We start from the raw sequence: 25,959 nt of genomic DNA, 5'->3' as shown, positions 1-25,959 counted from the left end.
GTGGTATGCTCCGTACACGGTCAGCCAAATGATTCACTGCGCCTGTGTGGAATTCGCATAATAAGTGCTTGCATATGTGTAGATCAGTGATTTATGTTATTTCAGTGGAAAATTCAGAATATACTGATTCAGAAAAAGTTCATATATGAGTTTTCAGAATAACAGAATATTATGATGTTTCGTATCAATTCTCAAAAACCTTACGTGATAGGAAAAATCTGATGTAATTTCTGAAATCAGCATGAAAAAATCTATCAGGAACACACAAAATTGTCCGAGGGATAAAACCTTGGTAACACAGTGTAATTGTTTGTACTTGCATATAATTGTTTGTACAGAAGAACAAGGCATCTTCAGTAGAGATGAGCGACTTTGCCTCCGGGAGGGTCGAGTCGGGTTTCGGACCACCCGACTTTTCCAAAAGTCGAGTCGAACGAAATCGACCGACTATCGGCAAAAGTCGGAGGTCCGACCGAAACCCGACCCCAATGTAAGTCAATGGGGAATAAAAGTCGGCAGTGAGTGGAGGACAGTAAACACACCTACAGTGCCCATTTCAATGGCAACGACATCAATTATTATTACTTAAGCTTGTCAACCTTAATTTACTTTACAATAATAGTAACGCATTGAAAATTGGGGGTTATTTGGCTAAAGTTGTGGGGGGTACAGTCCAGTTAGGGAGGTGGAAAAATTGGCATATGTTGACAAGGTGTAGGCTGGACGTTCAGCAGCTGCAAATGGAGGAATTGGAGAAGTCGGAGACAGAGGAGGACAAAGCGAGCCATTTTGCTGGCAACCTATGTGTCATCAGGGGAAGGTGGTACAAAATCCTTTGAAACCCAAGCATGGTTCATTTTAATGAAGGTGTGGATCACCTACATTTTGGGTCAACAGCTGGGTCGTTCTTTCTGTCAGGATTGATCCAGCAGCACAGAAGACTCTTTCTGATAGAACACTACCAGCAGGGCAAGTGAGCTCCTGTAAGGCATATTGTGCCAATTCAGGCCAGGTGTCCAGTTTATAGGCCCAGTAGTCATAGGGGAATGAACTATGAGGGAGAACATCGATAGAGGAGGAGAGGTAATTTTGAAGCATAGTTGACAACTGCTGTCTTCTGTCTGTTGCAATCGATTCAGTATTACCAGTCGTGTGAGCGGTAATCGAGAAATCAGTCCACAACATGGTCATGAAACCCCTGTCTCCAATGCCACTTCGGCTGTGTGCACCACGAACACCTCTTCCACGTTGCCCAGTACGGCTCGTGGTAGAACCTGCACCGCTGCTGTGTGCTGGGAATGCCTCTAACAAACGGTTTACCAGAGTTGCTTGCTTGTTCGCCAATATTATCTCTAGGTTCTTCTGTGGCATGATGTTCTGTAATTTGCCTTTATAGCGTGGATAGAGGATCCTGTCCAACCAATAGTCGTCATCCTTCATAATTTTGGTAATGCGAGCGTCCCTTTTTAGGATCCGCAAGAGATAATCACACATGTGGGCCAATGTTCCTGGTGTCAATGATGCACTGCCAGTGGTGGGTGGAGGAGCACTTTTTGGCAAATCATCATCCCTCCAGTCACGCACAAACCCTGTACCTGACCTTGGCAAGCCAACATTTTCTCTTGCCCCCTGAGGAACATCCTCCTCCCCAAAATAATCATCCCCCTCATCCTCCTCCTCCTCTTCCTCCACCTCTCCCAGGACAGTTCCCTGAGCAGACAATGCCTGACTGTCATCAAGGCTTCCCTCCTCCTCCTCCGCTGCAGACGCCTGATGCTTAATGTGCGTCAAACTTTGCATGAGCAAACGCATAAGTGGGATGCTCATGCTTATGATGGCATCGTCTGCACTTACCAGCCGTGTGCATTCTTCAAAACACTGAAAGACTTTACAGAGGTCTTTCAGCTTTGACCACTGCACACCCGACAACTTGATGTCTGCCCTCAAACTGCCTGCCTGTGTATCCTCCCACAATTGCATCACAGCCTGCCTCCGTTCGCACAGCCTCTCAACCATGTGCATGGTGGAGTTCCACCTTGTTGCAACATCTATGATTAGGCGGTGCTTGGGGAGGTGGAATGATCGCTGCAGCCTCTGCATACGACTGAAGTCTATGGGCGAGTGACAGATGTGCCAGCACAGTCTTCGCACCTTATGGAGAAGGACTGGTAACTCCTGTGAATTATTTATGAAGCACTACACCAACAGGTTCAAGGTGTGAGCCAGGCAAGGTATGTGTCTGAGTTTTGTCAGGGCTATGGCCACCACAAAATTATGTCTGTTATCACTGACTACCTTGCCTGGCTCAAGATGTAGACTGCCCAGCCATGACTCAGTTTCTCGCTGCAAGTAGTCAGCCAGTACCTCCGCGGTATGTCTGTTGTCACCCAAAGACATCATCTTTAAAACAGCCTGCTGATGCTTACCACTAGCTGTTCGACAGTGGGACACATTGTGTGCAACACTGCCAGCTGCGGATGGAGTGCTCGTGCGACTGCGCTCTGTGGATGAGCTTTCGCTTCTGGAGGAGGCGGAGGGTCAAACACTTACAGCCAACTGTTGCCTATACCGTGGGCTAGGCAGCACTGTCCCACTGCCGCTGTCCCCTGTGGACCCTGCATCCTCCAAATTCACCCAGTGCGCAGTGATGGACACATAACGGCCCTGGCCATGCCTACTGGCCAATGAATCTGTTGTGAGGTGCACCTTTCCACTCACTGATTGTTTGAGTGCATGGACAATGCGGTCTTTCACGTGCAGGTGGAGGGCAGGGATGGCTTTTCTAGAAAAGAAGTGCCGACTGGGTAGGTCATAGCGTGGGACAGCGTAGGCCATGAGCTCTCGGAACGCTGCGCTTTCAACAAAACGGAAGGACATCATCTCTAATGAGATCAGTTTGGCAATGTAGGCATTCAAAGCCAGTGTACGCGGATGAGAGGATGAGTACTTTCTTGTCCTACTCAGAGTCTCTGCTAGAGTGAGCTGGACTTGAGAGCTGCATATGGTGGAACTAGCGGTGGACATGACGAACTGAGAGGGGTTGGTGATGGTGGTGGTGATGGCCTAGATGCAGTCTTTCGTTGGAAAAACATTGTTATTTCATGACTGCATTGGCCTTGCAACGACACCTCAACATTTCTTGCTGGTGGTGTGCTAACTGGAGAGCTTACAGTGTGGGAAGCGATGTAGCGTTGCTGGCTACTTTCAATCGGAGCAGGTGCATGTGTGCTACCTGAGGTTTTGTAGTCCATCCACGCTTGCAAGTGCATTGTGTTTACATGTCTAAGCATGCAACTGGTATTCAAATTTCAGAGATTTCTCCCTCAGCTAAAGGTCCTTCCGCACTTCTTACAGATAACCTTTGCCTCATCAATAGGGTTTTGGTCAAAAAAGTGCCACACTGCACTCTTCCTACTATGGGAAAAATTTTCAGGCCTTGCACGCTGTGCTAATTTGACAGTCTGGCCAAGCTGTCCTGCATCTTTTTGTTTTTTTTAACACGTTTTTGGACTGCTACGGGCCTGCCAGATAACCGCAGCTGCAATGTCGATGCCTGCTGTGGATCCTCCTCCTCTTCTGAGCTATTGCCAGCGGCATCCTCTTCCCCCAATGGATGCCAATCCAGGTCAACAACTGGGTCATCCATCACCTCCTCTTCAATTTCATCTGCACCTTCCTCTGTGTCACTGTGTAAGGTAGTATAGTATGCGGGAAGACTCACCTGAGTTTCACCAGGGTCAGAATCTGGCTCAGTAGACTGCGCGGGCAATGCAGTGCTCTGAGTGAATGTACCAGCAGAATCATATAGTACTGGCTGTACATCAGTGCGCTCCATGTCATATTCATCTTGGACTGGGTAATTCAGGATTTCACTTGATAATTTAGGCATGGTATGTGAAAAGAGCTCCAGGGAGTAATCTAAAGTATGGCATCCTTCACTTTTGGTGGGGGTGAAGGACACAAGGAAAGGTGTTGTTCCTGACCAGGAGCCTGCACTGATGACTCTGTGCTTGCAGTTTTTGAAACTTCAGAAGAGGAGGCAATATAGCTGGAGCCTGTTTCAGCAATGTAAGCCAAAACCTGTTCCTGATGCTCCGGCTTTAAAAGCAGTTTACCTACTCCCAGAAAAGGGAGCCTTACAGGCCTTCTGAAGCCAGATGATGACACAGGCTTAACACCTCCTGCCTTAGGTGCTATTGTGCTTTTGACACTACCAGCAGATGCACCACCACCACCATCAGTAGCAGCTGGCCCTCCGACCCACGTCCATGGCCTCTTCCACCATACTTCCTCATGTTTGGGAAAATGTACCAAAAATACCAGCAGATATACGGTACTGTATGAGGAGCGTACAGCTGTATACGGTGTAGGGGAAAATTTAAATCTCCGTATATATTTCCAGAGTCACACACAGATGCTCACTCAGTCTGTATTTGACCGTACTACAAACAGCAGATATACGGTACTGTATGAGGAAAAACAGCTGTATACAGTGTAGGGGAAAATTTAAATCTCTGTATATATTTCCGGAGTCACACAGATGCTCACTCAGTCTGTATTTGGCCGTAATACAAACAGCAGATATACGGTACTGTATGAGGAGCGTACAGCTGTATACGGTGTAGGGGAAAATTTAAATCTCTGTATATATTTCCAGAGTCACACACAGTCAGCATGTATTTGTCCGTGATACCAGCCAGTACACGGTAGTGTTTGAGGAGCGTACAGCTCTATACGGTGTGGGAAAAAATGAACTGTCGGTAACTTTGCAGAAAAAAGAATAAAAGTATTAGTGCTGTGTAAAAAGCAGTCTGCACTGCAGTGTACACACAGCAATACAGCTATCAGGCAGCCTAATAACCAGCCCTGCTGCACACAAGAAGATCCTCCCCTGTCACTGCACACTAACTGTACAGTACAATTGTTATCAGCACAAGCACATAAGAACTTCATATATCTTTACAGCCCTAACTCTCTCCCTACTGATAAACAGCAACCTCTCCCTACTGTTAAGATCGGCAGAAGTAAAATGGAGGTTAGCGGTCAGGGCTTTAATAGACACTATGACGCCCCCCCCAGCAAGCCAATCACTGCAATGCCCTTCTCTACGATGGTGGTGGATGCTTCACATGTCATCTTGTTGCCCACAGTGTACGTCCTTGCTCATTGGCTGAAAAAAATGCACCTGGAATTCTGAGATATCCGACTTTGGTGCTCGTTTTGCCGACCGCATGGCCGACTTCACGCTATGGTCGGGTTTCGGTCGGCAAAACCCGACTTTGGCATAAATTGGCAACTTATTAATCTGGCTGACCTGTTTCGCTCAACTCTAATCTTCAGGTATCTTGAAATTGTACCCAAGGATGTGCCAGACTTGTGCAAGTCCACAATTCTCTTCCTGATACCTTGGCTGATTTCTTGAGACGTTCCCATGATGCTACACAAAGAAGCTGTGTGTTTCAGGTGTGCATTGAAAGTCATACCAAGCTGTGTCTCTAATTAACTCAGCTGTTGCCAAAAACCTATTAGAAGCTTCCAAACACATGACATCAGCACACGGACAGCACACGGAATTGTTTAAAGGCATAGTAATCTTAGTGTATGTAAACTTTTGACTTTGCAGTAAGTAAGAGAAATGCCTCAAAACATTCTCTCCCTCTCATTATTCTGGCATTTGGCAAATATTAATAATTATGGCAATCCTAATTGACCTAAAATGGGAAAGGTTTATTTCATGTCAGATATTGAGAAAAACATGCAAATGTGCGTTTTATATAGTGTATGTAAACTTCTAGCTTCAACTGTATATATATAAAAGGTACATCCAGACTATAAGTTGCACCCTCCCACTTTCCTTACAAATTTTTGGAGGAAAAAAGTGCATCTTGTAGTCCGAAAAATACGGACATTTTACTTTGATCATTTATGTCATATGAATACAAATATAAGCTTCACCAAATTAAAAAATATGAAGAAATTGAATGAACATATGGGATAGATAGCTGGAAAATTTTCTGCAATATTGCATTTTCAAAATATTTTACTGTATTAGTTAATGAACAAATGGACCATCTGTTCATTCAAAATGTGAGAAGCATGTTTTTATACAAGATATTTCCCAGTTGTTAAACTAGTGGAGCATAAAATAGTAAGATAATCAGTGATTTGAAGATATAATGAAACTAGTGAATGCAAGTATACACATTATTCAGATCTTATTGGTATTTCTGAAAGATAATAACTTATGTACATATAATAACACACATTTAAAAATTTGAACATTATGTAAATTTTTCTAATATAGCTGTCATACTTTTATCAATATCTTGTATATATCCTGGCATCATCAGGTTTATGTTTTTTAGGTCTCATTCAGACATCAATTTTTTGCGTATAAGTTCTATCCATATTTTTAACAGATAGAACTTGTACCTATTATATCATATAGACTGTTCACATAACCATGTATTTTAGCAGACCAACTAATCTGCACAAAATAACGCTGACGTTTCCAATTTTCATTACAGTTTCCGTTCAATCTCAAGAAAGCAAGTCTATGGGTCTGTGAAAAAAATTGGACAGCCCGTGGATGCCATCTGTCTGATGTTTTTCATGGACAATTTGATAGAAGAAGCTTGAGAAACATTCAACATTTTTATTACATCCGAGAAAAACTTATGAAACTGATGGTAAAACGGACACACTGTCCAAACTGATTACACGCTGATGGAAAACATAGATAAAATTCAAAACAGTTTTTGTGTTTGAGAAGAAAAATTACTGATGTCTAAATGAGCCCTTAATTTGAGGGAAGCAGAACATGGGGACAGAAACCTCCATTCCAGAGCTGCGTCACTTACTGGGCTTGTAAAGGTGCAAGTTGGGCAGAGGCCATGCTCAGGCTACAACAAACAAAAGCTTTATTATACAATAGGTTTCATGATCAGGGTCACACTCAGAAAGGTGCCCACAGCGCTGTAATCCTTGCTCCTAATTATCATCCTCTGCTGCTCCTGTCTACTCACAACCTATAGGAAAACAGTTCTGCCTGCAAAGTCTCCTCTGATACAGATGATGTATTCTGATTTGTCCATGTCCACTTTTATAAAGCGAGCAGAAAAGAAGGATGATTATGGGGGAAGACATGTGATTTTGGTCAGTAAGGAGGTGAAGTCAGGTACAGATAGGTAGATCTGCGTGTCATCGGCGTAGTGATGATATTGCAAACTGTGCCACTACATCAGCTAGGCAAGGTCGAAGGTGTAGATGGAGACGAGTAGGGGTCCTAGAATAGAACAGAGCCTTGGGGAACAATGAAAGACAGGTGTCGAGGTGAGGAGGTGGTGTTGGGTCGCCCCTCACACCCAGGGCAGCGGGGTACTCGGTACCAGGCCGGTGTCAGGGGGGGATGTGTCACAGCAGCAGTGACCCGGTCCGTGGCCCCGGGCGCCCAATATCAATGGCGGTGATGTTAATAGTACAGTCTGTATGGATAGTTCGTGACGCCACCCGTGGTGTTCGGCAAGTATGGTGTTAGGCCAACGCTGCATGCAGATCCGCTGGGACTGATGGTATGGTGCAGCAAAGATGGTATAGCTCCCCACAGGTGGAGCTGTAGTCCCAGGGCAGTGTAGGTGCAATGGATGAGGAGAGGCGCAGAATGGTATAGATGCTGGTACCCAGATGTAGCGGTGCTGAAGGTGTTAGCGGCGAATGAATGGAGGACACCAGGGCTTGCAGTTTCAAAGGGCTTGCAGTTTACTCACAGTTCGTTGTACCCACTGGTGCCTGCCTCCGTGCCGTGTCCTCCGGGGTAGAGACTGAATCAACCTCCCGGGCAAGCCAGGGTTCTCCTCTCCAACACTCCGCCAACATGTGCCTTTCCTGAACGACTCCTCTATTGCGCCTTTTAGTGTGAAGAACTTCAGTACCGTAGTTCTCTGGAATTCCTCCTGTCAGATTTTCCTAGAACCTCACTTGTATGACAGACAGCTGTAGCCTCTATCGGGGACTCCTCTCAGAGTCCTGGCTCGCGAATCGGTTGCTGTTGTGTCCCAAGTCTTGGATGGGAGTAGTGCATTTACAGCCAACTACTCCACCGGTGTCTGCTGCAGAACCATAAGTGTCCATACAACCTCGGGGACCGGGCCCCGGCCTTGCGCTGAGAACCTATAGGCAGGGTTCCTCTTCCAACCCACAACTCCTCTCTGTTCTCTTACTCCTTCGTTCCGCGCTGTTCCCTCTCTCTCTTATGGAAGCTTAGGCTGCAGGTCTACGTCTCTCTCCTTCTCTTCTCTCTCCCGTGTCAGCTGGCTCAGATCACAGAGACAGCTGCAGCACTCCTCCTTCTCTCTCTCTCTGGGAGCTCATTCCACTAAGACCAGTCCTCAGCCTCTCCTGACTGCCTTCCTCCGCCTTGAGCTCCCCTCAGGCTGACCTCCTGTCCGCCTGCTCTCTCCTCCAGACTGATCTGTAATTCTAAACCTTCCCCCTCTTTTATACTAACTCCACCCACCTCCCAGCACATCTCGTGTTACGAAGCAGGCTTCCACGAAGGGTGCTCTGCTACCCCCAGCCTGAAGCTACTATGTGGACCTACTGAACTATCCTGTGTGTGGGATGCAGGTGTTGGAGTGTGGAAAGGAGTTCCCAAACTTACCTAGGCGGTGGGGCACCACACCTTAGGAGAAGGTGCAGTACCTCTGTGGCGACTGAGCCTCAGTGGCACCACAGTGTGGTAAAGGGAGACAATGAATGTCCCCCTACCAGTTTTCTTGTTTTTGAAAGACTCTGCCAATAACCCCAAAAAGAACATTTGCACTACTGTCCATGGCCGCATCTGCAGGGGTAGTAAAACTACCAGCCTTACCACCACCAGCATTATCAAGCACATGGTAGCAAAGTAACAGACTTTGTTGGTTGAACACCTGGCTCCATGAAGAGTGTCTGCGGGAGATACCACTGCTTCTTCCGCTGTTGTGCGTGCAGGCCAATCCCCTGTCCACGGTGCATGAGAAGATGCCTCCTGCCCTGCACCTGTTGTTGACTACAGTCAAATTGCCCCATAATCAAGCACATACACATCCTTGTCCCAGCGCAACCTTCAGTTGTCCATACCCTAGTCAATGGACCGTAAGCGGAAAGACGCAGCCAATGGCCCACAGGACACAGTTCAAAATTCACAAATTTGTCATCTGCTTGCACTCAAAATGTTGCTTTCTAGGCTCTTGGGAAACATATGTGGCGCCCCTGAGGGTTCAGTCGCCACAGAGGTACTGCACCTCCTCCTGAGGTGTGGTACCCCACCATCCAGGTAAGGTGGAGACACCTGAACACACTCCAACACCTGCACCCCATACCACAAAGTAGTGTAGCAAAGCACCTTCAGCGGCTCCCTGCTTGGAGTGTAGCATAGCACCCCTTGGTGGCTCCCTGCTTGGAAAACGAAACGTGCTGGGAGGTGGGTGGAGTTTAGTTCGCACAAAAGAGCGGGAAGAGTTGAGTCAGTCAGTCTTTCATTCAGTCAATGAGTGAGGATGTAGAAGGACAGAGTGTGAGAAAGAGAAGATGCCTGGGAGAGGGATGGAAGAAGGAAGTGCTGCAGCAGGCCACAGTGATCTGGGTCTGCTGGCACAGGAAAGAGACAGAGAAAGGAAGCTTGATTCTCCATTGGAAAGAAGGATTAGCACGGAACATGAGGAGAATAAGAGAACAAGGACCAGGGTTAGAGGAGAACCCTTTTCAAGTTCTAAGCGCAAGGCCGGGGTCCGATCCCCGAGGTTGTACGGATACTAATGGTCCTGCAGCAGACACCGGAGGAATAGAAGTAGTGACCACTTTATTCCCACACAAGACTTGGGGGCACAACAGCAACATATTAGTGAGCCGAGACTTAGTAGCAAGGAGTCCCCGAAGCAGGCTACAGCTGTCTGCCGTACAAGTAGAGTTCATAGGAACATCTGACAGGAGGAACTCCAGTGTAACTCAGTACTAGGAGTACTTCATTCAAAGGCGCTATAAGAGGAGACGTTCAGAAAAGGCACATATGTTGGCGGAGTGTCGGAAAGGAGTACTTCATCTTGCCTGGAAGTTGGCTGAGCTCCTGACCCGGAGGACATGGCACGGATGCAGGCACCTGTACCTGCAACAGACAGTGAGTAAAGCTTTGGAACTACATGCCCTGGTGTCCTCCACTTATTGCTGCGCCAATCTGCCCAGCACTGCCACATCCCTTGCACCAGACACTACACCATCTAAGTGTCTCTTCACCTACACTGCCCTGGGACTACAGCCCTGCCTGTGGAGGGCTATAACATCACTGCTGCACCACACCATCTGTCCTAGAGGATCTGTCTGCAGCGTCAGCTTACATCTCTATTGCCGAACACCACAGATGGCGTCACGAATCACTTATAAACTTTCACCACCATAAGCACACTGAAACAACCCCCTTTGTAATGGAGCCCCAGGACCACGGACCGGGTCACTGCTGCCGTAACAACCCCCGTTGAGAAGATCAACCGGCCCGGTACCGAGTACCCACGGCCCTGGTGAGTGAGGGGCGCTCCACAGACGCTTTCCGCAACCTGATGGCGGTGACCGTAACAAGGTACTCGGTCCCCACCCGGCACTATTTCTCCCGGTCTGTCATCACGATATTAGACAAGCAAGAATGTGGCCCACAACATTACCAGTGCCATCAACCATGCTGGTACAGGGAAAGTGCACCTAACCACAGACACGTGGACAAATGGATGGTACATCTTGCTGAGGGCACACCATGTTTGCGTACAAAAAGTCATGACCCAGTCAGACATTGGGAGACCATGTAACAGATGTATGGAGGAGACAGTTTGGGAAAGGCTTTCTATGCCATATTTAGGATTTTGAACTGTAGCCTATGGGCAATAGGAAGGCAGTGAAGGGCATGGCAGAGAGGAGAGGCTGTGGAATAATGAAGGGACAGTTGGATTACACTGGCAGCAGAGTTTGGGATAGATTTGAGTGGTGCAACAGTGCTAGAGGGGAGGCTAGAAAGTATAAGGTTGCAATAGTCGAGGAGGGAGCTCATGAGGGCAGGCACAAACATTTGTTACGTTTCTTGTAATGTACGGATCCAGGAAATGTTTTTGAGTTGTAATGGACAGGAGGAAAGGGTTTTGATATGTAGTTTGAAAGAGAGGGCAGAGTCGAGGATCACCTCGAGGCCACAAACATGCGGGAATATTTGTCCCAGTGTGCCTTCCAGCCATTATACAGGCACGTGTCCCCAGGGCCGCCATCAGGGCATTACTGCCCTGACTGGCATATGGGGCCCGGTGGGCAGAGGGGGCCCGCATCGGACCCGGTCTCCTCTGGTCACCGGGCCCCTACCAGTAGGTAAACCGGGCCCTCGGCGCTACCACAGCTAAATGCTATTAACAATGTGGGTCCGCCGGCCCACATGTCAATAGCTAACAGCCGCCAGCCAATAGGAGGCTGGCAACTGACGTCAGCCGCAGCGCGCACCTCGCCGGCGTCTGACATCACTGTCAGTCGCCGGCTGGGACACGCTGCAGTGTGGAGGGAGCGCGAGCATTGCCCGCCGCTGGACCGTGGCCAGGTAAGAAGAACTCTTTTCTATTTTTTTACATTTTTAAGAGCGGCAATCCGGGGGGCCCAGGGGAGACTGAGACATGGGGGCAGAATGCCGGACATGGGCAGAATGCTGAATGCTGGGGCAGATTGCTGGACATGGGGCAGAATGATGAACACTGGGGCAGATTGCTGGACATGGGGCAGAATGCTGGGCACGATGGGGCAGATTGCTGGACACGATGGGGCAAGATTGCTGCTCATGATGGGGGATGAATGCTGGGCACGATGGGGCAGATTGCTTGACACGATGGGGCAGATTGCTGGTCATGATGGGGCAGATTGCTAGACACGATGGGGGCAGAATGCTGGACATGATGGGGGCAGAATGCTGGACACGATGGGGGCAGAATGCTGGACACGATGGGGGCAGATTGCTGGACATGATGGGGCAGATTGCTGGACACGATGGGGCAGATTGCTAGACACGATGGGAGCAGAATGCTGGACATGATGGGGGCAGAATGCTGGACACGATGGGGGCAGAATGCTGGACACGATGGGGGCAGAATGCTGGTCATGATGGGGGTAGAATGCTGGGCACGATGTGGCAGATTGCTGGACACAATGGGGCAGATTGCTGGACACGATGGGGCAGATTGCTGGACATGATGGGGCAGATGGCAGGGCACGATGGGGCAGATTGCTGGAGACGATGGGGGCAGAATGCTGGACACGATAGGACAGAATGCTGGACACGATAGGGGCAGAATGTGACAGTGAGACACAGGAGGGGGCTGAATGGACACGGGGGCAGAATGTGACAGTGAGACACAGGAAGGGGCAGAATGACAGTGAGACACAGGAAGGGGCAGAATGTGAGGCACGGGGCAGAATGTGACAGTGAGACACAGGAAGGGCAGAATGAGATACGGGGCATGATTGGAGATATGGGGCATGATTGGAGACACAGGGGGCAGGATCAAAGACATGGGGGCGTGACTGGAGACACTGGGGGCAGGATTGGAGACAGATGGGGCAGGATTGGAGACAGATCATGCAGGATCATGGGGCAGGATGGATATGGTGGAGACAGATGGGGCAGGATGAGGAGATCATATGGGGCAGAATGGATACTTATGAGGGCGGGATGGGAGAAAGGATGGCTGAAGCCAGGAATGAGACACACGGGGGCTAGGATGGGGGATATTATTACCACAGGGTCTAATTAAGGGATATTATTACTGCAGTGATGTATTTATTTTATTTTTTGAGTATACTGTTTTAAATGGGGGGAGGGCGGTCCTGTTACTGTGTAGAGTGACAATATGTTGCCTTTTTTTCTTCATGTGATGTAATGTAGAAGTTGGGAAAATTAAGTAATATGTTCTGCAAACGGAGCTCTAGGTAACTGTGTTATTTCCTGCAGAGACCAGCCCTGGCTGGAAGACGTGATGGCGGTCTGTGCTGGATGAAAGATGAAAAGCAAAGATGAAGGACTTCACCTAGAGACGTCACTGGTGAATTAGTGTGTCACCTATACACCGACACTATACACTGTATAGAGGCCTTGTGTATAATGTCATTGATCACTGTATTACCTGTACACAGACACTGCATACTAAGTACAGATCTCCTGTGTTTTATTACTGATCAGTATTGTAGTATTCAGTCACTGTGGTGGTAATATGTGGTCTGGTCATGGTGCGGTGCTGTTCCTTGTATGTGATATTATTCGGTCACTGTGGTGGCAATATGTGGTCTGGTCATGGTCTGGCGGTATTTGCTCCTTTGTGTGGTATTATAGGTCACTATGTGGTCTGGACATGGTGCGGTGATATTTTCCCCTTGTATGTGATATTATTGGTCATTTTAAAAATTGAAAAATAGAAAAAAAAATAAATTGTATCACATATTTTAACAAATATTTAATAGGTTACAGTAGAATAGAGCTCGGCCAAAAGAGTCTACCCTGTTATGGTGGCGGCTTAAAAAATCTTTTGGCCAAAACAAAAGCTGCCGGCAATATGTGTGATCTGGTGATGGGAACTGTTAATGTGTGATTGGTGAGAAGTGGAGTTTTTCCAAGAGAGAGCGGCGGGACTTTGGACAGTTCGAGGGGTGGAGGCGGGGCTGGGGTGGAGCCTGGGCGGAGTCTCAAGGGGGCCCCGAAAATTATACCAGTATGGGCCCCGAAATTCCTAATGGCAGCCCTGCGTGTCCCACAACATTTTCCGTGCCCTTCACAATGCTGGTACTTGGAAAGTCCACCTAACCACAAACACGTGGACAAGTGCTTGTGGTCAGGGACGATACATCTCACTGAAGGTACACAGGGTTAATATAGTGGAATCCGGGACACACTCAGACCTTGGTATGGTGGCAGTCCTTACAAACACAGAGTATTGGGTGCCCTACGTCAATCTGGGTTGCCCCCACAGTGTATAGCTCCTGCACCTCCTCCTCCTCCTGCACCTCCTCTTCAGTCTACAGCTCCAAAAGGTAGCACATCAGTCACAAGCTGGAAGCACTGCAGCACTGCCTAATCAAAGCAGGAACAGACTGTGCTGAAGCTAATATGCTTCTGTGACAAACACCACAATGCTGAAGAGTGGTGGACAGCTCTGAAACAGCAGGCATATCGGTGAATGAGACCACTGAACCCACAGCCAGGCATGTTTGTGTGTGACAATGGGTGGAACCTGGTGGCTGCTCTTTGGTGAGGCGAGCTCACACACGTGCTATGCCTGGCTCATGCGCTTAACCTAATTGATCAATGTTTTTTGAAAAGCGACATGGAGCTGGCAGATCTGCTGGTAAAAATGCAACGCTCTAAATACCCATTTTAGAAACTCAGCTACAGCTTCATCCGCCCTTGCCGTGATTCAGCTTGCTGCTTCTGGCTCACTGACTGGTGTGTGATGGCCCCAGGCCTTGGAACTCTACACTGCAGATGTAGGAAAGGATTTCTGAGCAGAAGAGGGCAGTTGGTGACTAATCTACCAGCATCAACAAGCTTGTCGGTATTCAGTTCTGTCTTCACACATAACATTTGTGGTGTTGACATGGATGTCTGACGTGTACCATCCTCCAAAACTTTGAGGAATCCACCAAGAGGTTGAGCGTCAATGACACCATAATTAACGTCTCCATCCTGCTTATCTGTGTTCTAATTTGAATATTGAGAGGTATTATAGAGCGAAAACATACAGTGCCTTGCGAAAGTATTCGGCTCCCTGGAACTTTTCAACCTTTTCCCATATATCATGCTTCAAACATAAAGATACCAAATATAAATTTTTGGTGAAGAATCAACAAGTGGAACACAATTATGAAGTTGAACGAAATTTATTGGTTATTTTAAATTTTTGTGGAAAGTCAAAAACTGAAAAGTGGGGCGTGCAATATTATTCGACCCCTTTACTTTCAGTGCAGCAAACTCACTCCAGAAGTTCATTGTGGATCTCTGAATGATCCAATGTTGTCCTAAATGACTAATGATGATAAATATAATCCACCTGTGTGTAATCAAGGCTCCGTATAAAGCCCCCGTTACACATAGCGATATCGCTAGCAATATCGCTGTAAGGTCACCGATTTTGTGATGTAGCAGCGATATTGCTAGCGATATCGCTATGTCTGATACTTACCTCCGACCGGCTCCCCCGCTGCTCATCGCTGGTCGCGCGAGAACATCCTGGACAATTTCTCGTCGGGCGCTTCCTGTGGCGCCGACGAGCGACGCGTGGACGCGGGCGGGAGGAGGTCAGGATCGCCGCGTCTGACAGGTAAGTAGTGACCCCCGACCCCTGCTATGTCGCTGGTGAGCTCTGCCTGTGTGACAGCTCACTAGCGACCAATTAGCGATGCACCAGCGATCCATAGCGTTGTCGGGATCGCTGGTGCATCGCTAAGTGTAACGGTACCCTAAATGCACCTGCTCTGTGATAGTCTCAGGGTTCTGTCAGTACCGCTTTTAGTGGTGGGTGGGAGACTACTGGAACAGTCCTTTGCAGCGCCATTGCTCTAAGGACGGAGCACCCTACTCAGCCTCCTATGCGCTGCTTGTCCACACCAAAAATCATTACTGTCATGCCCGCTTTTCTCTTAAGCTGACCCCCTGCCTCTAGGTCACCAGGTCTGTCTGTCTGCTGCATTTTGCTGCAGCGTCGGCGCTTCAGGTGCATATTGCACTGCCCCCCTTGCTGCTCACACGGTCACAGCTGGGGACTCACTCCTTCTCATTTTTTTTCCTCAGCTTTTGGGCTTGTTCCCTGTCTAAACACAACCCCTCATTCTGTGTAATAGGGCCTGTCCGTTCCCCTATTCCTTCCACCGGTAAACAGGGGACACAGCCAAAACAAGTCCAGAACCGGCGCAGCACAGGTACCCTTGGATCGGTCATCCTAACTCTGCACATATCTGGCAAATCAGTTCCTAATGCAAGCAGCATAGAGGGCATGTACTTCCAAATTTCAAGGGAAAATTCTACAGTACATCCACAACAGTTTCAATTTGAAGGGCTTTGTGGCTCATATCATTCCACAAGATACTAGTCTGATACTTTAAATTTTTGGTGGAAAATAATTTCACCACTGACAGGTTGTGTATGTTTAGAATTATATAACATTATTGGTGTAATTAATTATTAATACCTATTAGCTTCACAATATATTCATCTTTTTCTTCAAGGCTTTTGAATATAATGTGTTGTAAGAGTTAAAGGAAATTGTTGAATTGTGTTTTACCTCAAATGTGAAACTACTTGTCAATTGCCATCTTTACTATTTCTCCGTTCTGTGTGTGGCTAACCACCTAATTGATGTTATTGAGTTTCTTTGGCAAGAAAACAACAGCTACACCAATACAACATGCTTTTCCAATTAATTCATCACGCTACTGAAGCAGAGGTGAGATTAGGGACCTACATAACATCTGGGGACTGTAGTCAACATGACACTGCCAACACCCACTTGGGTATAGCTACCAATTTGACATAGTTTGTGCCCAGTTTGTGCCCAGCTGAACAGAGTTGTCATAAAAAAAATCCTTCAATAACATGTTTGATGGATTGTTTCTAGGAAACACCCATATAGTATTATTATTAGTAGAAGTATTATTATTTAGTTATTTATATAGCACCATTAATTTCATAGTGCTGTACATGACAAGGGGTTACATACAAAAGAATAAATATTGTTTAAGCCAAAAAATCTACAATGACAGACTGTTACAAAGGGGAGAGAACCTTGTCCTTGCGGACTTTCATTCTGCGGGAGAATGGGAAAGCTACAGAAGATGGGGGTGCGGCAAATCAGGTGGTGGAGAGGCGGCAGCTCATGTGGTGGTGTAGAAGTCACATCTCCGGCCACTACGCTCTCCAATTGACAACTCTAGAAATGCAGCCGAAACATCAAAATCTCTATCTTCAGTTCTAGACAATGCATGGGCTCCTCTTAAACGTCAGCGGCCAACCAATTAAGCATTAGTAGGTGAGGGCTTGTCAAAATCCTGCCCAGGAACACTAGGCGTTGTTGCGAGTCCTGTCCCCGTGAACTTACACGTAATCTTGCTCTGGCTCTTCCAGGCATGATTTCATCTCGAAGATTTAGCCTTCGTAATGCAGAGACAGAGTACAACAGCGCCTAAGCGTTCACCCTCTGCTACTCAGATGTTCTATCTGCACAGTGACTGCCTCTAGGTGGAACATGATGATGGTGGTAGTAGTTGGAGCATTTAACACAGTCATGAAGTTGCCATAACAACTTTAAACCGAATTCTTTTTACCGACATCCCCCACTGTAAAATGTGGCCTGTTTTTTTAAAAAAAAAGCAACAGAATGCTGTATATAACTGGATTAAAAAACAGGAAAACACTGGAATACCGGCCTAAATTCCCCAAATTTTAATCACACGGGCGTATGAGGCGTGTCACAGATATACCACACTGTAAAATAAATATATATATACTAGCTGAAGAGCCCGGCACTGTGGTTAGTTATAGCAAATTATAATTATCCTCCATCCCATAGTCCCGTGCCCATATACCCATCATAAATATCCACGATCCCATAGGCCCGTGCCCATATACCCATCATACATATCCACCATCCCATAGTCGAGTGCCCATATACCCATCATACATCCTTCATCTCATAGTCCCATGCCCATATACCCATCATACATATCCTCCATCCCATAGTCCCGTACCTATATACCCATCATACATATCCTCCATCCCATAGTCTCGTGCCCACCATATACCCATCATACATATCCTCCATCCCATAGTCCCGTGCCCATATACCCATCATACATATCCGCCATCCCATAGTCCCGTGCCCATATACCCGTCATACATATCCTCCATCCCATAGTCCAGTGCCCATATACCCATCACACATCCTCCATCCCATAGTCCTGTGCCCATATACCCATCATACATATCCTCCATCCAATAGTCCAGTGCCCATATACTCATCACACATCCTCCATCCCATAGTCAACCATTATGACATCATAATGAGCGGCGGCAGGGCTTGCAACCTATGATGACATCAGCGTCGCCATGGCAACCATTGTGACATCATAATGAGGGGCGGGGCTTGATAAGCACACTCTGTTTCCCCAGTATGCAAATAGGGGCATTATGACATTATAATGAGGGGCGGGGCTTGACACACACACACTTTTTCCCCAGTATGTAGATAGGGGCAAAATTGTTTGGTGAATTGGAATGCGCGGGGTTAAAATTTCGCCTCACAACATAGCTTAGGACGCTCTCGGGGTCCAGACGTGTGACTGTGCCAAATTTTGAGGCTGTAGCTGCGACGGTGCGGATGCCTATCCCGGACATACACACACACATACATACATACACACTTTGAGCTTTATATATTAGATTTTTTATTGGATGCAAAAGAGTGCTGGATATAAAGAGAGTGATAGACTGGCAAAAAAAAGGGAATTTAGCCCAAAAATGCCTCAGTTTTTGAGACACGGATGTATGAGGCATGTCACAGATATACCCCACTGTAAAATGGGGGCTGTTTTTTCAAAATAATGCAACATAGTGCTGTATCTAAGTCCAGTGACACCCAGGACCAAAAAAGAAAGCAGCCGTAAACTGGCCAAAGTTTGAGCACACACAGATATGAGCTGGCACGTAGATACCACTACTACAAATGTATTTTTGTTTTTTATAACTTTTTTGTGCTAAATACTGCTGTATATAATTCCAGTGACACCCAGGACCCAAAAAGAAAACCGGCCTAAAGTGGCCAAACTTTGAGCACGCACAGATGTGAGCTGGAACGGAGATACCACTACGACAATTTTTTTTTTTGCGGGGGTAAATACTTTTGTATATAAGTCCAGTGACACCCCATACCCAAAAAGAAAACAGCCGTAAACTGACCAAACTTTGAACACACACAGATATGAGCTGGCACGCAGATACCACACCGAAAAATGTGTGGCCTGTATTTTTATAATTTTTTGGCTAAATACTGCTGTATATAACTCCAGTGACACCACAAACAAAAAAAGAAAACAGCCGTAAACTGGCCAAACTTTGAGCACACACAGATATGAGCTATGAGCCATCACTCAGATACCACACCAAAAACTGTGTGGCCTGTTTTTTTAAAAAATTTTGGCTAAATAGTGCTGTATATACAGTAAGTACAGTGCCAGACAGCAAAAAAAAATGAATTTAGGGCTAAAAAGACCAAAATTTTTAGCAGACGGATGGATGAGGCATGTCATAGATATACCACACTGTAAAATATGTGGCCTGTCTGTATTTTTTGGGGGGTTCAGCAAAATAGTGTTAAGAAATTGTGTAAGACACTCAAAAAAAAACTACTCAACCGTACCATATAAAAAATAAATATTTCTCTGCACACTCAAAAGGGATGTTTGGGACCCCTTTAAAATTGCTGGATTTTCACGCTGCGCTAGGAAAAGGATCTGGCTGTATTGTGCAGTGTTAAAAAGCAAACGGAGGGAAAAAAAAGGGCTCTGGATAGCTTTGCAATAAAAAAAGCTCTATTAGCACTAGCCCAAAAAATTTTCAAAGCCAAATACAAATGGGACAAGGTATATATGGCCAATATGTCCCACAGGTAGCAGCAGCACCAGAACACAGGACCCTCTTAATATACGCAATGATATGTATATACACACATACAGTGCCTGCAGGCCTTGCACTGATGTGTATACAGTGACATACAGTACCCTGCCTGCCTAACACTGGAACCTATATACTCCGGAATTAGACCTTAGAAGTAGTGTTGGTTTAGCTGGATTTGAGTTAATTAGGATGGAAGACCGCCACACTCACTAATAAATCCCCAATTCTGACCCTATCAAGGCAGCAGTTCTCCCTACACTCTCTCAATCTGGAGCTGAATGCGGCGAGCAGGGTGGCGTCCGGTCTCTTATACTCCTGATGATGCTGTGCGGCCAGCCAATCACTGCACGGCCACAACAAAGATGGCTGCAGCGTTTCATTGCCTGGCAGACAATCCCTGCATCGTGATTGGTTCTGTAAAGTCCGCCAAAAAAGCTGGGTGGAGACCCGAGTTCCCGCCGAGTAATCCCGGAAATACTCGTGCTCGCCGAGTACACTGAGTACAGTGATACTCGGGTGAGTACCGAGTAGTGGCGAACACGTTCGCTCATCACTAGTGGCCAGCCATCAAATTAAATGTTAAATGTTGGCCATTCAAATAAAATGGCCATTCATATAAAATCCACAACTTATGTCCCCCAGAACCGAAGGGGGCTTTTATAAGTGGTTCTGAGCAGGAGACCCCCTTTCATGAAGACCATATGTCCTCCTACCTATATGGAAAGGGGTTGTTTTCATGAATCCTTACCCTTTAAGTTGGCACCTGGATGCTTTTTGCGATGCCATTGAATGCGATATGCTGCTGCTGTTTAGCATCTCAGAATAGTTTTGGTAAATGGGGTGGAGTTATGACTTTTAGGGTGCCATAGAGTGCTTAGAAGAAAGTCAGAAAACATCAATTATGACTTATAGGGTACCAAAACAGTTATAAGAAAGTCAGAAAACAACAAGACTATTTTGATTTTTTTATTTGCTATATAGTTCAGCAAACAAAGACGCATCAGCTGAACAGCCAGGTTGAGTTATATCTAGATTGCATCCTTTCTCAAGCAGATACCTTGAGCATCAAGGTCCAAGTACAGCTGGATGAATGGTGAGGCCAGAACAAGTAGAGGTGCTTTTAGGTTGGTTGGCTAAGAGCGTCTCCAGTCCCTCCACTTTATCTTCTACCCGGTCCCCTGCTGAAAGTGCTGATTTTGCACCTGGAGCCCATGGGCATCTGTCTTCCACCTCAAACCCTTGCATATCAGGCAAAAAGTCTAAGGCCCAAGTCATGCAGCAGTCAGTTCTGCTTTTCATGCTTCGGCTGGCTGTTATTCTGTGGGTCATCTGATTGTTTGCTGTGGTCTTGAGATAGTTTCTGTATTAGACATCATAAATAATGACACAATTGTATTTATACTGTATTTTTAGGAGGCATCCATTATAATAAATATTGACAAAAACATTCATGTTTTTCATTATAATATCCAGTAATGGTTTAGTGACTGCCAATCCTCTACTTTCTCTGCTTTATGTCTCACACAGCCAAGGCGCAGTCTGAGAGGATAGCAGCTAGTATAGGACTTTGACAGCAACAGGCTCATACTGTCACCTGGCTCTGGCCAACAACTGGAACAGATTGAGAGGACTGATGCCCAACCACTTGTTTTGTTAGATTACGAGCACATGGGAGGGGTAGTGCAACGGTCCGTGGATATCCATAGCACAAATCTGATAATAAACCAAAGGTGCCAACTGCTGCAGTTTTTTGTGTAGTTTGGCAAAAAGGCAGGGGTGAGGACTGTATGGAACATCATGCAGATGATTAATATTATAATATTTTTTAGAGCACCATTGAGTTCATGGTACTGTACTTGAGTTGGGGTTACATACAGAATACAAATACAAATTACAATTAAACTAATAGTGACAGACAGGTACAGAGGGGAGAAGGCCATACCTTTGTAGCCCTACATTCTACAGAATAATGGTGAAGGAGACAGTAGGTTCGGGGGCTGAGGCAGTTCTGGTGTTGGTGATGTGTCAGTGCAGTCATTGCAGGCTGTTAGCTGTTCTGAAGGCTTGGATTTTCAAATTCCACGTAAAAGTTCTGAATGTAGGAGATAATCGGATGTGTTGGGCCATAGAAAGCTACAGGATGGGGGATACTCTGGAGAAGTCTTGCAGGCGATTGTATTAGGAACAAACAATTGTAACGGTGAAATGGAGGTTTTAGGAGGACTAGACATTACTTGGAGGAAGATATTGGGAGATTAGTTCAGAGATATATGGGGAGATAGATTATGGACGGCTTTGTAGGTCAGTGTTAAGGGGGTTTTACACATAGCGATATCGCTAACAATATCGCTAAAGCATCACCGATTTGGTGACGCAGCAGCGATATCGCTAGCAATATCGCTATGTGTGATCCTTGCCTCCGACCGGCTCCCCCGCTGCCCATCGCTGATCGCGCAGCTCCATTTCTCGTCGGGCGCTTCCTGCTGGCGCCGACGAGCGACGCGTGGATGCGGACGGGAGGACGTCAGGATCGCCGCATCTGAAAGGTAAGTAACGACCGCTGTATCGCTGCTGCATCGCTGTGAGATGTGGCAGCTCACTAGCGACCATTAAGCGATGCACCAGCGATCCTGACCAGGTCGTATCGTGGTCGGGATCGCTGGTGCATCACTAAATGTAAAGGGGCCTTTAGTAGCTTGAAGTGGATATGTTGTTGAATTGAGATACAATTAAGGGATTTGCAGAGGGGAGAAGCAGGGGTGCAGCAAGAACAGAAGTGGATTAGTAGGGGAGTAGAGTTACAGACACACTGGAGAGGTGTGATGATGTGATGGTGGATGATGAAGTCATAGACCAAGTGACATGTTTAACAGATTGACATGAACAGTTCAGAACAAAAGGTGGTGGTTACGCTGCCCCAGCTGCACAGCAATGAGGGAGCAGCATGCTTCAGCAGCCAACTTAATGGCTAGTGGTCTTTTCTGTGTTCATGTATCCTCCTCCTACTACTACACTTCCTTCACCATTTCCTCATTTGGTCAGAAACTGCAGGCCATCTGTGTGAGCTTTTGGCGTGGTCATTCTGCTGCAGCAGTGCAGCAGCAATTCTGCCTTCCTGCTCCCTGCCTCAAATGCGACAAGGTAGAACTCCCCCTTGCACATGCTGGAGAGATTGTGAGAGCAGCAGTAGGCGATGCTGAAGTTTGAGCTGCAGCACACACGGGTGAGTCACTCTGCTGAACAAAACCACTTCACAACCAACAAGTGGGCCTCTATACAGGATGAGTGTCCCACCTTGCGCTGTTTCCATTTCTCCATGAATATGGCCAGTGCTGATGACATCCTCAATGTTAATATCCCATTTGTATGCCTCCTAGAAAAAAAAAAGCTTTAGGTGATGATGGATGAGAAGGTGGAACAGGAGGAAGAAAAGGCAGAACAGTGAACATTCACACCATTATCAGACCAGTCATCTTCACATCTTGGATTATAGGTTCCTGTACCAACAGTGGCCAGGTATACAAATGTCCAGCCAGGGGACAGTTTTGGAGGGAACTGAATTAAAAAAACATAGAATGAACTGAAAATAAACTAACAAGATACAATCGTGGGGTGGAGATCCACTGGGAGGATGATGTGGATGTTGCGGTGTAGGTGGAAGAGATGGAGGTAGCCAGCACAGTTTATTCTTTTTTATTTGGGGAGGAGGCACACAAAGGAAGCAAATAGAGTTGAAGACTGGATGGGTGCCTCTGTCATAGTCTACTCATCGACAGGTGTAGATAAGTTGTGTGGAATCCATGCCTGGTTCGTTTTAAGGAATGCTACTTCCCCACGTTGGATATGGACGGACAGATGTGCCCATCTGTGATCACACCCCCTGCCATTCTAAACACATGTTCTGACAGTACATGTGCCGCAGGGCAGGTCAGCACCTCCAAGGCATAAAGTGAAAGCTCAGGTCATGTGTCCAATTTGGAGATCCAGAAGGTAAATGGGGCAGACCCATCAGTTAGTTTGTGGAGACGTGTCGATAGTTACTATTCCACCATGTTGTTTTAACGCTGCCTCTGATAATATGAACCATATCAGATGGTGGTGCCGGATGTTGTGAAGTGCTCTTAAAGCTTTGTCACATTTCAGCCATGCTAACCCTGCCTTTCAAGGTGCTGGCGATGCTCCAGCTGTTTTGGCGACTTCATCTTCCACCTCTGCCTTGTTGTTCCACAGAGCCCCCACTGTCAGGTGGGAAAGCCATCATTGGTTTCTCTACTAGCTAGTGCTTGTATTCATGTCTTTTGAAAAGTAAAGATGGTATGTTGTTCTTGTAGCGGGAATCCAGCAGAGTGGCCACCCAGTCATCAGCACTGGTATCAATGCGAGCAACTCATTGTGCTGGCAGAGCAGCATCAGCATGTATTGGCTTGTGTGTGCCAGGCTGCCCAGAGGCAACGACAAACTGTTCTCGATGGGAGGTGTATCATCTGGGTACTTTGTATCCCCCCAGCCATGCTCCAGTGATACCCAAGAAATGCTCTGAACACCACCCTGTTGTGAACATGGTTGTTCCCCCTTCCAAAATACCCCCTGGCTGGACGGTTGGGTACCTGGCCACTGTTGGGACAGAAACCCACCCTTTATGTGTGGATGACAGGCCTGATAACGGTGTGAATTGGCTCTGTTCCTTTTCCTCTTGTGCCACCACCTCATCCATCATCACCTGAATTGTATTTTCCAGCCGGCATATAAGTGATGTAGTAAGGCCGGGATTACACATGCGAGAAACTCGAATGAATCTCGGATGTTAATACCCGGCACTGCCACCGGCACTCAGATCGGAGCGTATGGCCGCATAGCAATACATGCAGCCACACGCTCCGCTCCTGAGTGCCGGCGGCAGTGCTGGGTAATAACATGCAAGACTCATCCAAGTTTCTCGCATTTGTGATCCCAGCCCAACCCTGAAAATGGTGATATTGGTGGAATATTGAAAGCAGCGCAACAAGTCACACACAGAGGCCCATTCATTGGCAGTGAAGTGATGTGGTTCTGCAGAACGACTCACCCATGCGGGCTGCATCTGAAATTTCACTATTGCCTGCTGCTGCTTGCAGTCTCTACAGCATATGCAAGGTGATCAACTGTAAGTTGATCAGTGGGAAGGCAGAAGTGACACTGCAGCGCAGACAGGTGAGCAGCAGCAGGGTGAGAATGCCGAAACCACCCCCACTGCCTGAACTTTCAGGCGCAGCTCTAATATGTGTGGGTAGTTTTTCATGGAGCTCTGCACCACCAAGTTCAGCATGTGTGCCAGGTAAGGAATGTGCACTAAACCGGCTAGGCCTAGGACTGCTCAAATTTTTTTAGTTGACACACTCCACCAGGCCGGGCTTGAACTTCCCTGGCACCAACCACTCATGTGTCTGCTGTTTGCTCCCTGTCCATAGCTCTTGCACGGTGTGGGATTTGTCCACCAAACAGAGGAATTTAAGAAAAGTCTGCTGTCGTTTCACCCTGGCTATGCTGAAGTTGGTGGTGAAAGTCTTACTGTCACCAGATTAGGAGGCGGCGCAGGAAGTGGAGTAGGAGGAGGCGGCAACCTGGACAGAGAAACGTCCAGCAATCCTTGGTGGTGGTAGGACATGGGGTAGAATGCATTCCACCTCTGTCCCAGGAGCCACTACATTTACCCATTGGGAAGTTAGGGAGATGTAATGTCCATGGCTGCCATTGATGGTCCAGGTATCGTTGGTTATGTGGACCTGGTCACTGACAGCATTGCGCAGTATACACCTTATTTTGTCTGCAACATGTGTGTGCAGGGCTGAGATGGCACCCCTGGAAAACTAGTGGCAGCTGGGAAGAATGAATTGCGGGACAGGACAGCCACTACCATCACTTTTTGTATTAGGCATCCAAACCCAAACAGTAAACCAGACATACTGTTAATAGTCTTTTCAGGGTTCGGTACCTGACACTAGGTGTCTGGCACTTTACAGTTTGGGTTTGCTCATCCCTAGCAATCACTCATGCACTCTGTCACTGCAAAGTAAGAAAAGGATATATACTATAGAAAAATAGTGAGTATCTACTGAGCATGTGCAACCTATCATGAAAGAATTACAGGATGTATGCATGTAACCAGGTAGGCCAAAAGTCTCTGACAAGGTTGTCAGAGAGTGATATCTGGAGCAGGGAGCAGATTTGAAAACTGATTGACAACTTTATTTCAAAATTGTAAGCCACTGAGC

General features: G+C 46.9%; 1 protein-coding gene across 6 annotated transcripts in view; it reads right to left on the bottom strand.

Moving 5' to 3' along the window:
• The window catches only part of EPB41L4B (erythrocyte membrane protein band 4.1 like 4B), a 1,031,490-nt gene that overhangs the window by 461,644 nt on the left and 543,887 nt on the right, over window positions 1-25,959 (bottom strand). The window contains exon 17 of one of the 6 annotated variants that reach the window (XM_073587746.1): window positions 20,661-21,068. The exons of 4 other annotated variants lie outside the window; for them this stretch is intronic. In XM_073587746.1, coding sequence (XP_073443847.1) covers window positions 20,774-21,068 — 295 coding nt within the window. In that variant the 3' untranslated portion in view covers window positions 20,661-20,773. Of the gene's footprint in view, window positions 1-20,660; window positions 21,069-25,959 lie in introns of those variants that run through there. One more of the 6 variants, XM_073587753.1, reaches the window with a different exon arrangement.

This window comes from Dendrobates tinctorius, unplaced genomic scaffold (genome assembly GCF_039654945.1).
Source record: "Dendrobates tinctorius isolate UK_male_01 unplaced genomic scaffold, ASM3965494v1 ptg000102l, whole genome shotgun sequence".
NCBI lineage: Eukaryota > Metazoa > Chordata > Amphibia > Anura > Dendrobatidae > Dendrobates > Dendrobates tinctorius.
The sequence above is the reverse complement of the archived record's forward strand: the minus strand, read 5'-3'. Positions and strand labels throughout refer to the sequence as shown.